Genomic DNA, 15,578 nt, shown 5'->3' with positions numbered 1-15,578 from the left:
ATTTTTTCCCTTTTCGTGCTATCACCCGTGTTTTCTTTCGTTTACTGTCAAATTTCTTAAGAGAGTAACTTATACCAGCTTTATCTGTTGGCTAAATTTGTCCCTTTGTAGCCTGGCTTCTTCTGTCCCTGAAATGGTTTTCTTTAAGTTTCCAGAGGAAACCAGGGTGATTTTTTAGGCCATATTCCCCTTGACTTCTATATAATTTGAAAACTGCCATCTTTGTAAATTTAAATGTTCTTTTGGGCTTTATCCTTTTCTCCCTTGTCAGCAGTTCCTTTTTTCTCTGTCCCACTGAAAGCTTTTCTGCTTGGCTCTCTCCTTTTCTGTCTTCAGGATTTTCTCTTCAGTTTGCCCATCTGTACATCATTCATGGAAACCTCTAGCCTGTCTTGAAAGTTCTAGTTGGCATCTCAAACTCAACTTGTCTAGTATGGAATTCATAATCTTCCCCCTGTGCTCAAATTCACTTCTTACTCTTGTTTCTTTTAATGGGACCATTGTATGTTCCCCTAGATATCAAGGCATAAAATCTAAAAACTGTCTTCAATTCCTTCCTTTCTGACATTCCTCACATTCAGTCAATTGCCGAATTCTGAAGAGGCCATCATTCCATTGTTTTTCTAGAAGCTGTTATTTCTTACTCTACTGCCATCACTCTGATTCATACCCTTGTTATTAATACTTTTGCATTAATTATTTTTGATAGTTTTAAACTGATCTTTCTGCTGTAATCCATAAACCTCAACTAGATTAATCTTATACAGTTGTGTTCCTATCTGTTCTGTGATGCTCCCAAACCCTCTGCTTACTGAATCAAATTAAAATACTTCAACCTAGTATTTAAAGCCTTCACAAAGTGACCTCAACTAAACTTTCCAGTCTCATTTCCCACTACTTCCTCAGAAATTTACTCTACTCCTCAGCCAAACCCAAGTACACTGTGTTCCCCTAATATATCCTTCTCTGCATTTGCTTATACTTTTCTCTCTACCTGGAATGCCTGACTTTCCTCCCCATCTCTACTTTTTAAAATCCTACCCACTCTTCAGTAGACAGCCAAATAACTTTTCCTCTATGAAACCTTTCCTGATTCCCAAATCCCCTTATCTCTCACCTTATAACCAAATAGAATTCCATTCTCTTTGAATACTCCATTCCATATTTTTAAAATATTTCTCATATGGAACTTACATGTAAAGTTTCTTTTCTGTCCTATGGAATGAATTCCTAGACAGCAGGATCTGTGTCCTTTTAAATATTTTTATTCTTCATAGCATCTAGAAGAGTACATTTCATAGAGAAAATATGTTATTAAATATAAATTGAATTGATAGATTGGGATATGTCTGTGCAATAGAATATGCCACTAATTCAGAACCTAGTGCTGTTTCTTATCAACAATAAGAAACCTAATCTCGGTTCCTTCTGCTACACTTGAACATAACCAGTCCCTTTTCCTCAAAGCCTATGGCCCAGTTACGTATAGAGCAAGGATAGTGAGGCGGTGAGAGGTGATGGTTTGTTTTCCTGTGAGGGAAAGTTGGACTGTACTGATGTTTATAAATATGAGGGAGATGGGACATTTTGTGCTTAACCCAACTTCCCTTTTTCTGAGAAGTTCTTTCTTACACAATTCTGTAATCCAGTTGGCTCAGCCCTGCCACCCAGTGGATAAGGTACTGTCGAGCTCCTCTGCTTCACTGACTATGCTAAAGTCTTTGACTGTGTATGGATCATGACAAACTGTAGAATTCTTTTTTTTTTTTTTTGGCCTTGCTGTGTGGCATGTAGGATCTTAGTTCCCTGACCAGGGATTGAACCTGCATCCCTTGCATTGGAAGCACAGAGTCTTAACCACTTCACTGCCAGGGAAGTCCCACAAACTGTAGAATTTTTAAAGAGATAGGAACACCAGACCAGCTTACCTGCCTCCTGAGAAACCTGTATGCAGGTCAAGAAGCAACAGTTAAAACCAGACATGGAACAACGGACTGGTTCCAAATTGGGAAAGGAGTACGTCAAGGCTGTATATTGTCATCCTGGTTATTTAATCTTATATGCGGAGAACCTCATGAGAAATCCCGGGCTGGATGAAGCACAAGCCAGAATCAAGATTGCTGGGAGAAATATCAACAACCTCAGATATGCAAATGACACCACCTTATGGCAGAAAGCAGAAGGAACTAAAGAGCCTCTTGAGGAAGGTGAAAGAGGTGAGTGAAAAAGCTGTCTTAAAATTCAGCATTCAAAAAACTAGGATCATGGTATGTGGTCCCATCACTTCATGGCAAATAGATGGGGAAACGGTGGAAACAGTGACAGACTATTTTCTTGGGCTCCAGAATCACTGCAGATGGTGACTGCAGCCATAAATTTAAAAGAGGCTTGCTCCTTGGAAGCAAAGCTATGACAAACCTAGGCGGCATAGAATTGAAATGATGCTTTTGAACTGTGGTGCTGGAGAAGACTCTTGAGAGTCCCTTGGACTGCAAGGAGATCAAACCAGTCAATCCTAAAGGAAATGAATCCTGAATATTCATTGGAAGGACTCATGCTGAAGCTCCAATACTTTGGCTACCTGATGCAAAGAGCTGACTTATTAGAAAAGACCCTGATGCTGGGAAAAATTGAAGGCAGGAGGAGGAGGGGACGACAGAGGACAAGGTGGTTGGATGGCATCACTGACTCAGTGACATGAGATTGAGCAAACTCTGGGAGATGGCAAAGGACAGGGAAGCCTGGTGCTGTAGTCCATGGGGTCTCAAAGAGTTGGACACCACTGAGCGAACTGAACAACAACAACAAAATCGAGATCCTTAGTCCACACAGAAGCGTTTCTGAGACCAGAAACTTGACCAGACGGCTCCCCTGAGTGAGGAAGATGATTTTTTGATTTCGAGAAGAAGGAGCAGAGGAAGGTGTTTATGACTGAAAGGAAGGGATTACATATTAAAACAGTTTGCTGCTTTTCATCCGTTTCAGAGAACTTTCTGTGTTAATGCATTTTAAAGCGTACATAGAGCTAAATATACATGTGCGTTATAAAGCAATTACACAAACATTTGATTCTCACCAGATAGGCAGATATTTTTGCAGAAAGGAATATTGCAATATAGAGAACTCAAGAGGCTTGCTTAATTCACAGAACTAGGATGAAATTCATCTAATTTATGGTTTGAAAATCTTGCCACTAGCACATCTCTGATCCTTTAAAAAAAAAAAGTCACCTCCTTTGTAAAGATTTCTCTGATTTCTACAAGCAGATTTGTCACTTTCTTTGTATTCTCAATAGCATATTGGATGTATTTCTCTATATTATAAATGTTAATCATATATCTGTTTATTTGTTCCTCCCTACTAAACTGAGTTCCCCTAAGATAGGAGCCATGTTGTCTTATGGCCTGGCATAGTTTAGGTGTTCCAAAAATTCTAAATAAGGGTCAAAGTCAATCCATAGGATTATTTTAGCCTGATCAGCTAATATGACACATATTTAGCCCATCCCATTGCCCATCCTTCTGGTTTTGGTTTCTTCTCCAGCACTGATGGTATTCTCCCTGTAGGCTTGGTGGTGGTAGATGCAGGGCAGTGACCTCCATAAAGAGAAAATTAAACCTTGGCAGAACATTTTCAGTTTCAGGCACTATACTTTCAGCAAAGGACTTTTTGATTCTTTGCCGGAGTGAGGTGGGGTTGGAAGGCAGGATGAAAGACTGATTAATTTTTTTAAAAATTCAACTGAACTAGTTCCTCATAGGTAGAAGTAGAAGAGTGCTGTATCAAAGACCGATCACACAGTTTTTATTGGGCCTTTGTTGCTGTGCAAGGGCTTTCTCTAGTTGTGGAAAGCAGGGACCACTCTTCATTGAAGTGCACAGGCTTCTCATTACCTTGGTTTCTCTTGTTTTAGAACACGGCGTCTAGGCGTATGGGCTTCAGTTGTTGTGGCTTGTGGGCTCTACATTGCAGACCCACAGGCTTAGTTGCTCTGAGGCTTGTGGAGTCTTCCCAGACCAGGGATGGAACTTGTGTCCCCTGCATTGGCAGGTGGATTCTTATCTGCTATACCACCAGGGAAGTCCACAAAACCCTTGATATTCAAAAGATTGGTTCTTTTGGAACCAGTAGCAAAGAATGATTCCACAGTAACCCTGCAGTAGAGGCAGAATCCAATTATATTTCTTGATTTCTCTTTCACTTTCTCAAAGCCCACCCTCCAAGCACACACAGATTATATCTCAGGAAACACATGTGACTTATTTCTTCCTAATAACTATTAGGAGGATGATGAATAATTTGGTTTGGGAGTAGGCAGAAAAACTGAGGAAGGCCTATTATTTTCTAATGTTCTGTCTTCCTTCCTTTCCTTAGTGCTGCTGCAGTTTCTTGGCACTGATTTGGAGAACCTGCAATTACTGGACCATGGAAATTATCTCTGCTTCCTTGAGAAGAAATGTGGGAAGGAACTTGCCATGAAGTATACAAGATAAGGTGAAGTGGGTAGGAAGGGGGTTGGGTGGGTTTGAAAAATGATGGAGGTGTCCACAAGTATAAGAAGTTAAGGGGAAATACTCAGGACTGGCCAAGGTAGAAATGCAGTCTCTTTTTTAAAATCAAAATAATGTAATATAACTTAGTCAAAAATCCCATAATTTTAATTCTTACACAAAAAAGCAGCGGTTCTCAGTTCACTCTAATTATTTTTCTTTCAATTATTTCAACTTTTTCATCTGGTATTTACTTCATATTTCTTTTTTATGAATTAATTAATTAATAATTGATTTTTTTATTTTGGTTGTGCTGGATCTTCGTTGCTGCAGGGCTTTCTCTAGCTGCATTGCACCGACTTCTTGGTGCAGTGGCTTCTCTTGTTGAGGAGCACAGGCTCTAGGTGCACAGGTTGCAGTAGTTGGGGTGCACAGGCTTAGTTGTTGCTTGGCATGTGGGATCTTCCCAGACCAGAGGTCGAACCAGTGTCCGCTGCATTGCAAGGCAGATTCTTAACCACTGGACCACTAGGGAAGCCTCTCATATTTCTAAACTATATATTTCTTCTTTTATTTCTTAATTTATAAATAATTGACATGAATTTTAGCAAACTCTGGGAGAGAGTGAAGGACAGGGAAGCTTGGCGTGCTGCAGTCCACGGGGTCAGTCGCTCAGTCATGTCCAACTCTTTGCGACCCTTGGTCTGTAGCCCCCAGGCTCCTCTGTCCATAGGATTCTCCAGGCAAGAATACTGGAATGCATAACCATTCCCTTCTCCAGGGGATCTTACCCACCCAGGGAGAGAACCCGAATCTCCTGCGTTGCATGCACATTCTTTACCATCTGAGTCACCAGGGCAGCCCAATATTAGACATATCATACTCTCTTTTTGCTACAGTATTTGAAATTTTAAGTGTCTTACACCATACTCCCTATCCCTACCTTCCCATTCCTCCTACCTCATCCTCCTGATAGAGTTATATCACAATTTTGGCCAAATCAGTAGTCAATATTTACATTATTATCACTATTGCTGTTGTTTAGTCACTAAGTGTCCAATTCTTTGTGACCCCACAGACTGTAGCACGCCAGGCTTCCCTATCCTTCGCTATCTCCCAGAGTTTGCTTAAATTCATGTCCATTGAGTCGGTGATGTTATCTAACTATTTCATCCTCTGCTGCCCTCTTCTCCTTTTGCCTTCAATCTTTCCCAGCATCAAGATCTTTTCCAGTGAGTTGGCTCTTTGTATCAGGTGGCTGAAGTATTAGGGCTTCACCATCAGTCCTTGCAGTAAATATTCAGGGTGGATTTTCTTTAGGATTTACTGGCTTGGTCTCCTTGCAGTCCAAGGGACTCCCAAGAGTCTTCCCTGGCACCACAATTCAATTATGACTATATTAATTATATATTATCACTATAAATAACATCAATTGTGGAGTCAAGTAGTATATTTTGATTGTTTCATGTCTTGAACAACCCTTTGTTTGTTATGAACCCATAATTACTTAAGCAATTTATTTAGTTTGTTATGCATCTACCTTTAGTTTATTTTTTTTATTTATTTTTAATTGGAGGGTAATTGCTTTATAGTGTTGTGTTGGTTTCTGCCGACAGCAACGTGAATCAGCCGTAAGTATATACATATGTCCACTCCCTCTTGAACCTACCTCCCTTAAGTTTATTTCTGAAATGCCAATTCTGTCAAATACTTATTAACATTTTCTCTCATTTAGTCAACATATTAGACAATCTAAGAAATTAATTTTCTTTCTCCTGAAGACTTGCTCCATCCCCACTGGGTAATTCTTTTTAGTCATCAGCGCCATCTGCTGACTGTTAGTGGAGTGGAAAGACAAAAATGAAGCACCAGGTTGTTTTTAAACCAGAAAATGTCCTTTCCATGATCTCTGACCTTGAGAATCTGGAGGAGGGAATATGGTCCTTATGATAGAAGAGAGAGTATAAAATACTTAAATATTCTTTCCTTCTTTTTTTTTTGATGTGAACCATTTTTATTTTTTACTTATTTATTTTTTTATGTGAACCATTTTTAAAGTCTCTATTGGATTTGTTACAATATTGCTTCTGTTTTATGTTTTGTTGTTACAGTATTGCTTCTGTTTTATAGTGTTTTGGCCCCAAGGGATATAGAATCTTTGTTCCCAGATCAGGGATCAAACCCACACCCCCTGCACTGGAAGGCGAAGTCGTAACCACTGGACCAGCAGGGAAGTCCCTAAATGCTCTCTTTCTTTGCCTTGTCATCCTCTTCTTTCCTGTGTTTTCCTAGAAGGAAATTCTGTTATAATCTTCCTTTTCATACAATGGTCTTTCCTTTGACTGACCCACCAAAGGAAGAGGGAAAGGTCGGCTACCTATTTATTTTACTTACACGTTTATTAGATGTACTAATGTTTGATAAACTGCACATATTTGAAGTGTATAGTTTCATGATTTTTGAAATCATTGCCACAATCAAGATAACGAACATTCTACTCCAATTTCCTCCTGTGTCTTTGTAAACCATCCCTCTCTCCCTCCCCTGACCATCCACAGGCAACCACTGATCTTTTTTCTGTCAGTATATATTGGTTTACACTTTTTATAATTTTATACAAATGAAAACATACAGTATGTACTCTTTTTTGTTGTTGTTTGGCTTCTTTCGCTTACATTCTTATTTTGAGATTCATAATATTATTGTGTGTATCAGTAGTTTATTTCACTTTATTGCTGAGTGGTATTGTATACAAGTCTTTATCCTTTCTCTTGGATAAATACTTAGAGGTGGACTATTTAGAGTGTATGGTAAGTATATGCTTAACTTGTGAAGAAACTGCCAAAAATTTTACAAAGTAGTAGTACTAATTTACATTCTCACCAATAGCATGTCAGAGCTTCACAATTTGCCAACACTTGATATGATCAGTCTTTTTAATTTGAACCATTCCAGTGGTTATGTAGCGTTTTCTCCTTGTTTTTCAAATTCGATTTGCATTTCCATGATGAGTAATGATGTTGAGCATCTTTTCATGTGCTTATTTTAAACTACTCACTTTTAAATACTCCATTGATAATAGAGTTAACCCTGAGTTTGGGCAAATGAAGCAAATGACAGGGGCCATAAAAGAATCTCACCCCCCAATTGGCTGTGAAATTCTTCTTAACCTACTTGAAATTCCCACAAGGGAATTTTGAGGGATGAAGTTATGTACTCTTTTGAGTTAACCAATATAAGGAGCAGTTTCTCAAAAAGATATTTTGCATTAAAATGCCTAAGTTATCTGTAAGTGAAAACAGCAATGGATACGTTTCCTCTAATTTTCTTCCATTAAAACAGATTGTTTTCTGGATTAGCTAAGTGTCTTAGTTGCATTCGACTCTATGCAACCCCATGGACTGTAACCCACCAGGCGCCTCTGTCCATGGAATTCTCCAGGCAAGAATACTGGAGTGGGTTGCCATTTCCTCCTCCAGGGCATCTTCCCAACTCAGGGATTGAACCCTTATCTTACAGGCAGATTCTTTACCATCTGAGCCACCAGGGAAGCAGGTCATCTTTAAAAGCAAAGAGACTGTGCTTTTGGGAATGGCAGAGTGGCTGTGGTCTTTAGAGAAGATAGTGAGTCAGGAATAGAAGATAAAGAATTGCAAAAGAAATTTAAAATAGCAGACCAAAAGGACGCTCTGTCTGGTAAGCACTGGCTGGTGTGTATGTGTGTCCTGAGAGTTAGGTTAGATGGGTGAAACTGAGAGAAGAGGGAGGAGTAGAGCACTGTTACTTTAGAACATCCAGGGCTAGAACAGCTTCTATTTTCTTTTCTTCTCCAAATTAGATTCCTTCTCTTTGGGGCTTCCCCCTACTTTCCAGCTCTCCCTTTTGGGTTTCATATGACAAAAGAAGAAAATAGTTTTTGTGATGGCAGCCACTGCCTGCAGCTCCCTTTCCCTGCCTCGTCCACAACTAAAATCTTCAATGGCTGTTTCCTTGACAGGACAGTATAGTGTTGAGATTAAGTTAAGTCTCCGAAGCCAAATTCTCTGGGCTCAGTTTCTAGCTCTACCATTTGTAAGCTGCGTTAGTGTGGAAAAATTGCTTAGTCTTCCTGTACCTCATTTGCCTTATATAACAATAGAGATAAGAAAGTTACCTTCCTTAGAGAGTTGTGAGTATTAGATGAATTAATAATTTTAAGTTGTTTAGAAAATGGCCTGGCAGGTTTTAAGCTCTCAATAACTGTTAGCTGTTAATTGAATTTAAACTCCTTGGCCCCACTTTCAAGGCACTTCATAATCTGGCTTCTATCCATCTAGCCCTTACTTCTCGTCTACTTCATTTGAGTTTTGCTGGTTTAGTCACTGAATCGTGAATCTGTGAATGTCTAGATGGTTTCTCCTGCCTGGAAGATCCTTAATTCAAATCCAATCTTACCCAGTCTTCAAAGATCACTTCAGATCTCATCTACTCTATTACCTCTTATTATTTATTATTTCTTGAGTTCTTCTCAATCATCTTCCCATTTGAATTCATAGTATTATGGAATTTAGTGAATAATTACACACTCATCACTCCTTCATGTAAGTCAGTTTGTCTCCCTAATAGCCTGTAAACTTCCTGAAGGCAGAACAATATTTCCCGCTTTTGAGCCCTCTTTTGGTGGAGTGAACACATTGACTTTATGCCATCTTAAGCATCTGTAAAGAGATTCAACATAGACAACAATGTGAAGACTCCATAGCTTTAATATCAGATTAGTTAGGATTGGGGATGATAGCTTCTTTCCTACCTGTGTCATTCTCCAAAGACAGAGAGTCCCTTCACCAAAAATCCAAACAACTCCCACTTCATTTATGAACCAAGAAAGCAGAACACGTCTTACCCACATTATACTTATCAAATAGATTCTTTTCCTCATCATTTCCTCATCTTTCTACCTTCCAAGAGAAACTATCATTCGATTTTGAGTTTTTGATGGGTAATGATCATGTCTTCCTCTTTTAGTTCTTATCTATTAAAAGTCTCAACCCTTAAGTTTTCTACTGATCCTCAGGACTCCATAACCTCTAAGCTTGTAGGGGTGATTTCAGGAGGAGATGGACTAGAACAATTTACTTCCTATTAACAAGACTGGGAAAATTAGTGAAGAGCCCCTACTGAAGTCTGGAATGCAAAACCTTGCCCAAAATCCTTATTCTGTGATCATTTCAACCCTAGACTGCAGCCTTCTCTCACTCTGGAAAAAATGTTATTGTTTCATGTGTTTCTTACCCTCATCGTTTCCCTTCAGTGATTCTTATGTTCTCCCTTGCCAATCTCTATCCGCAAATCACTTCTAGACCCATCATGATTACTGAATGCTGGCCTGGTTACTGAATGCAAAGCCACAGAACAAAGAGCCCAGAAAGAAGTGGAGGTGGGAGGGTTGCTGAGGAAAGAGGAACCCCAGCATCTGAGGGGAAGAGGTGTAGTTTTTCCAAGTCTGGCAGGAAGGCTCGGGCATCCTCCAGAGCTGCCTGAGCTGCTACAGTAAAGTTAGGGTCACCGGAGATTAAAACATCAAAGACACAGGAATGAAAGTAAGCGTCTTCAACCGGCAGCCCTTCCTTGCACAGCTGTCTGGCAGTATCCATGGTTATAGTTCCCCGACGACTGCGCACTGAGCGTGAGAGTCGCTGGCTTGGAGGGCATCCCCCAACACATAGCTGCAGGTCCTGCTCAGCTGAGAAGGCCCTGGCCACATCCTCTGCTACTCTGATGGAGAAGGAGAGCTGCCCAGCTGTCTGCCGAATGATTATAGTTGTGCCAATGTAGGCAGCTCGGATCTCCACATGGCTCCCAGGGTTAGCGGTTCGAATGGACAAACTTGAGCCCCCAGGTCGATCACCTCCATTGATAGAACCATCTTCAAAGGCTGCGGGAAGGTTGTCCACCTCAGCCTGGTAGACCTTCTGATCAATGCATTCCTGCATGTTCTTAAATATAATGGTGAGCTGTAAGGGCAAGAGGGAAAACAGTTTATTTGGGGCTCAGTGCAACCCTCCCCCCTTCCATCAACCAGGCCGCATTATTGTACATAGTCAGGGATCTAATCCCAGCAGAGATGCAAGGCCTATTGGTCCTCACTCCTTGATCCTGTCTTTATGTTCCAATACTGTTTCATCCCTGCTCCATCCCTTTCCTCCCTGTTTGGGCTCAACCTCAACTGCTCCCATAGGAGAAGGAAAAGTTTCCTTTCTGTAACTCCTCAACCCAGGGCTTCTCAACTTTCCTCTCCCCGGCTCTTTTCTGCATTGGAGTGGAATTCCCACGGAGGGAAAGTGATTTACAGAAGTAAGTGTTCGGTAGGAGGGAGTGATTCAAGATGTGGGAGTGGTTGAGGAGGAAAGGAAATAGAGCTGCACTGTGAAAACTAGTGAGGTTGGCATGGAAGTGGAACCCTGGGGTGACCGTGGAGGAGCAGTTGAGTCCCTGACCTTCCGGGTGGTGGTGGCGTTGGCCCCCAATGCCACGGGGGAGCTGGTGGCCTGGACAAAGAGGAAGTCATTATCCAGCAAGGGCCAAGCTCCTTGGACACGGCACGTGTGAAAGTGGTGATGGAAGGTGCGCACGTGAGGGTCCCCGAAGGAGGCGCAGTGCAAGAAGCCTGGGGGTTGTCGGTGCAGCCGGGAAAACCGGCCTTCATAATCACAGGGGTCCGGGGCTGGGGAGCCAGAGGCGCGGATCGGGCCTGCGCCTGGAAAGACGGGGCCCCGGGGTGGGGGAGGGGCCGTGGGGCCCTGGCGGGAGCAGTTGTGCTGAATCATCAGGTCTTCGATGCCGTGCACAGCAGAATGGAAGGCGAGGTCCCCGCGGCAGGTGCGGGCCGTGCGCCGAGTGCAGAGCGCGTAGGAGCGGAGGGCTCGGCAGAGGCCGCTGGAGCCCACCCCTCCACCCCGGCCTCCTCCTCGAAGGGATCCTGGTGAACCCCCACCTCTAAGGCTCAGAGTGGAAGATACATACTCAGCATTGCAGCGGAGGATCTTGCATTGAGAATAAGCTGAGGGCGGAAGGGAGAGAGGAGTGTGAGCTGGTCCCCCGATCCCCGCTCAACCTCAACCATAATTCTCCCAGGTCTCATGGAGGGATAGCAGCGGATCCTAAAACCCAACTGAGAGCCTCCCCCAATTCCCAGTCCCCAGCCGCCAGCCCCCAGCTTCCTAATCTTGTCCTCATTCAGTCTTGCTAAAGATGGGTAAGCCCTGCTAGACCCACAGCTCTTCTGCCTGTGGATCAAGGGCTTTCCCAGTGCCCTTCCCCAAGGTGAATAAATGGTGAATAAAATATACCTATCTGAGAGTGGGGCGAGTGACTGGGACCCCTAAGCACCCATCTCATCTCATTCACCCAAGCTCACATGCCCACCCCTACATAGCAGCCTAGATCCCCCCTAGATCCCCCAAAGCCTTACCTAACCCTTCCTTACCATGTCCACAGAGGAGCAGCAGGAGAGTGAGAATGCTTAGAGTTGGGGGACTGCCATGGGGGGACCAGGGACTAGGGGACTGGCCTGGATCCCCCATACCTATCCAGCCAGGTCCCCCCAGGTTCCGGTTCTTTCCAGCTGATGACCCTCCTACCTAGTGAATTTTGACCGGACGTCCTGTAAGGGACTGAAAAAAGAAATGTGGCTGGGCATGGGGAAGAGAAGAGTTGAAGATTGTTCAGAATGATGTGAAGAGAATCTGGGAAGATCAAGAAAAGAATGAGCTAACTGGAGTTTAGGGGAAATGGGGCTCCCTGAACTAAACACGAGGCTATTAAGCCTCTGTGCCCTGCTTTTGTGACCACTTTCAGGCCCCTTATGCAATACCTCTAGGTGGGGGTGGAAGAAAGGTTGAGTGGACTCGGGGGGCAGAGTCCACTGTATTGCCCCATTCTGAGCTACCAAACAGCAGAAATGTCAAAAAGAGGAATCATGTGGATAGATCAGATCTCAGTCATACCAGTGGGCTCCCTAACAGAATTAGGATCTGAAAGTACATCAGAGACTACCTTTTATTTGCCCTTCCCCATCATGAGGGGCCACCCTCCAGAGGTCATTCATTGATTTTCCTCCTTTGTGTCAGCATTTTCAGTAAGGAGGAGTAAGGGTGGGATACACATCCCATCTCTGGAATCAGTATTCAAATGAAAAGGGAACCAGTCTCTTTCATCTACTGTAGAGAGCTAAAATTATCCCTCTGTCTCATGGAACAATGGATGCAAACCAAGCATGCAAATCAATATTTGTTTGTTATGAGTCAACATTTCTTCTTCATGAGTCAACATTTCTTCAAATCTGACTGAAGAACCACCCTTTCCATTGATCTTACCTTTCCATCCATCTTAACTTTGCAAGTTTGGAAGTCAATCTTTTGATGAGGACAAGACTTGGGGAGGGGCTAACTCCCTCTTGCCAAACTACTCTCTCTGGAGTTAAGGATATGATTGAGGGAGAGTCATGCAGGAGGGAGAACACGATGATGGGACTAGAGTTGTAGGGAGAAATCATTTACAACAAGGAGTAAGCCTCACCCTTGGAAGCCCAATGTGAAGGGCCCTGATAAATAGGAACAAGATAGAGGGTATCAGTGACTAATCATCTGAAGCTAAATTTGGCCTTGGTGAGAAAACCACAGAATAGGAGGTGTAGGAAACTTGTACTAAAGAAGGAGACTTCATCAGAAGTCTTGAGGTAACAGGAGGAGAGAGCTAAGACTCCTAGAGGAGAGATGGAGATTTAAACTTCTAGTGGCCAGAGGCCAGAAAGCTTAAGACAGAAGGAGAAATGGAGACGGGGGCACCTTGGTATGGAAAAGATCCTAGATTTGCACCAGAGACATCCAACTTTATGTCATAATTTTATGAGATTCTAATTTCAATTTAGAAGCTTTTTAAAGGAATTGCAATTAATTTTGACTTACTGTTTCCAGAGGTCAAACATTAGTCTGATATCCAATTCTCCAGCCATGACTGTCTACTGTATCAGTCAGCTCCAGCCAGGGGATCCCCCGTCTCTTTCTCCATGTCTCCCCTAGGTCCCCAGACAGGCTGCAGTCTCACTGAGGTCAGGGAACCAGAGAAGGTCTGGTGTGGGGGGAAGGGGGACTAGATGGCTGGCCGGAGTACTGGACAGCTGAGCGGGGGAGGGAGGTGGCTACTGAGTTGACTGTTTTAAAAATAGCTAAGTCCAAAATTCCAGGAGTGTTGATGGGGGTAGGGTGTTGGAGTGTTGGCGAGAGGGTGGGGAGGGTGGAGAGGGTAGGAGGATTAGAAAGAATATGGAGTATAGGGTGCCAAGTGGCAGAGAAGGGATAGAAATATGACCAGCAAATCAGTTATCCAGTTTGAGCTTACATGATTCTAGTCACTGCCTACTCCAAGCAGCTCTCCAGCACTGTCAATAATTTAAAAGCCCTCTGGCCTTTAAAAATTAGAGTGGACAATTGTATACCTTTAGCTCAGCACCCTCATCCCTGCCATATTGAATATTGCATTTAGTTTCTACAGAACATATTAGGAGATAGCTGACTTTAAATAAGGTCCATAGCAGAGGTAGTTCACAGCCCCTCCCCCATCTTTGTAGAGTATTTCAGAAGGACTTAAAAAGCCAGCTGTCTAGAGAAGAAATCTGAGCTCTGAGTGGTTTAGGATGAGTATTTGTTTCAGTCTACCAGCTCAGATCCTCTCAGCTGTCTATTCCCCAACTGCCTCCATTTTCATTACCTTATTTATATAGCAGCTCCTCTTTGCAGGTATACACACAAACACATAAGCTTCTGAGTTGCTGAGGGAGGAGGCTAGCAAAGTCAATGAGGGAAAGAAGGAATGGGGATACAATTTTTTGAAGGGGAGAGGAACTTGGAGAGATAAAGTGAGAGAAAAAGAGATTCAGAAAGATACTTTTGTGGAATAACATAATCTTATGACCTTTTAAGAGATTGCAACCAAGGAATTTAGCCACGTTGTATTTTTGCAGCCATAGGCATCGGGGATCATCATTTCTTGTACTTCCCAAGTGAAATTAACACAAGGACTGATTTCAAATAGTGTCACTAAAGCACAAGCACTAATTTGCTCTACATTTAATTCAGAATCCAGAAGTCCACAGAATACTCTTCTCTTTTTTATACATACAGATCTGAAAATTTTTTTCTCTTTACCACATAAAGCCATATCACAAGGGTTTTTATTACAGAAATATAAAATGACTCCACCCAAACTATCCAAGTGATTTAAAAACAATAATTTGACTGTGACATCCCAAGTGGTATATACTTTTAAGGACAAAAAGAAGTGCAAAGATATTTTAAGTAGTCATATTATTGGTGTTAAAATTGGTATAGTTAAAAAAAAAAAGAAAAAAAAATTGGTATAGTTATTCTGAAAGTATTCTAGGTGCTGTTGTCGTTCAGTCGCTAAGTTGTGTCTTACTCTTTGTGACCGCACGGACTGCAGAATGCCAGGCTCCCCTGTCCTTCAGTATCTCCTGGAGTTTGCTCAACTTTGTGTCCGTTGAGTCGGTGTTGCTATCTAACCGTCTCATCCTCTGCTGCGTACTTCTTCTGCCTTCAGTCTTTTCCCAGCATCAGGGTCTTTTCCAACGAGTCAGCTCTTCACATCAGGTGGCCAAAGTATTGGAGCTTCAGCTTCAGTATCAGACCTTCCAATGAACATTCAGAGTTGATTTCCTTTAGGATGGACTGGTTTGATTTCCTTGCAGTCCAGGGGACTTTTAAGAGCCTTCTGCAGCACCACAATTCGAAAGTATCAATTCTTCACTGCTCAGCCTTCTTTATGGTCCAGTTCTCACATCTGTACATGAATACTAGAAATACCATAGCTTTGACTATAGAGACTTTCGTTGGCAAAATTATGTCTTTGCTTTTTAATACACTGTCTAGGTTTGTCATATCTTTCCTTCCAGGGACCAAGCATCTTTTAATTTCATGGCTGCAGTTACCGTCCACGGTGATTTTTAGAGCCCAAGAAAATAAAATCTGCCACTGCTTCCGCTTTTTCCCCTTCTATTCCACTATTTTCCACTATTTCCACTTTTTCCCCTTC

At 42.4% G+C, this 15,578-nt stretch overlaps 1 protein-coding gene across 6 annotated transcripts; it reads right to left on the bottom strand.

Annotated features, from left to right (window-relative positions):
• Positions 1-9,217: 9,217 nt before the first annotated feature.
• On the bottom strand, positions 9,218-13,596 carry HJV (hemojuvelin BMP co-receptor). Of its 6 annotated transcripts, none has more exons than XM_005203975.5 (4): positions 13,436-13,596; positions 11,956-12,142; positions 10,967-11,529; positions 9,218-10,483 (listed from the first exon to the last, which is right to left on the bottom strand). In XM_005203975.5, exons 2-4 carry the CDS (start codon positions 12,050-12,052, stop codon positions 9,860-9,862), a joined length of 1,284 nt encoding a protein of 427 aa, XP_005204032.1. In that variant the 5' UTR covers positions 12,053-12,142; positions 13,436-13,596; the 3' UTR covers positions 9,218-9,859. The 6 variants fall into 6 exon arrangements, with proteins under 6 accessions (XP_005204032.1, NP_001193843.1, XP_005204033.1 ...); NM_001206914.1 differs by having other exon boundaries at positions 11,956-12,160; positions 13,436-13,583; XM_005203976.5 differs by lacking the exon at positions 11,956-12,142.
• Positions 13,597-15,578: the final 1,982 nt, after the last annotated feature.

The sequence above is a fragment of the Bos taurus genome, chromosome 3 (assembly GCF_002263795.3).
Source record: "Bos taurus isolate L1 Dominette 01449 registration number 42190680 breed Hereford chromosome 3, ARS-UCD2.0, whole genome shotgun sequence".
In the NCBI taxonomy this organism is placed as follows: domain Eukaryota; kingdom Metazoa; phylum Chordata; class Mammalia; order Artiodactyla; family Bovidae; genus Bos; species Bos taurus.
This window is presented reverse-complemented; position numbering and strand designations above follow the sequence as displayed.

Excerpts from the sequence above, each read along its gene's own strand:
- HJV (XM_005203975.5), bottom strand. The coding sequence starts at position 12,052 with ATGGGGGATCCAGGCCAGTCCCCTAGTCCCTGGTCCCCCCATGGCAGT. Across the intron at positions 11,530-11,955 it reads GCTGCTCCTCTGTGGACATG|CTTATTCTCAATGCAAGATC; the intron begins GTAAGGAAGGGT and ends TTCCGCCCTCAG. Across the intron at positions 10,484-10,966 it reads ACGCCACCACCACCCGGAAG|CTCACCATTATATTTAAGAA; the intron begins GTCAGGGACTCA and ends TTGCCCTTACAG.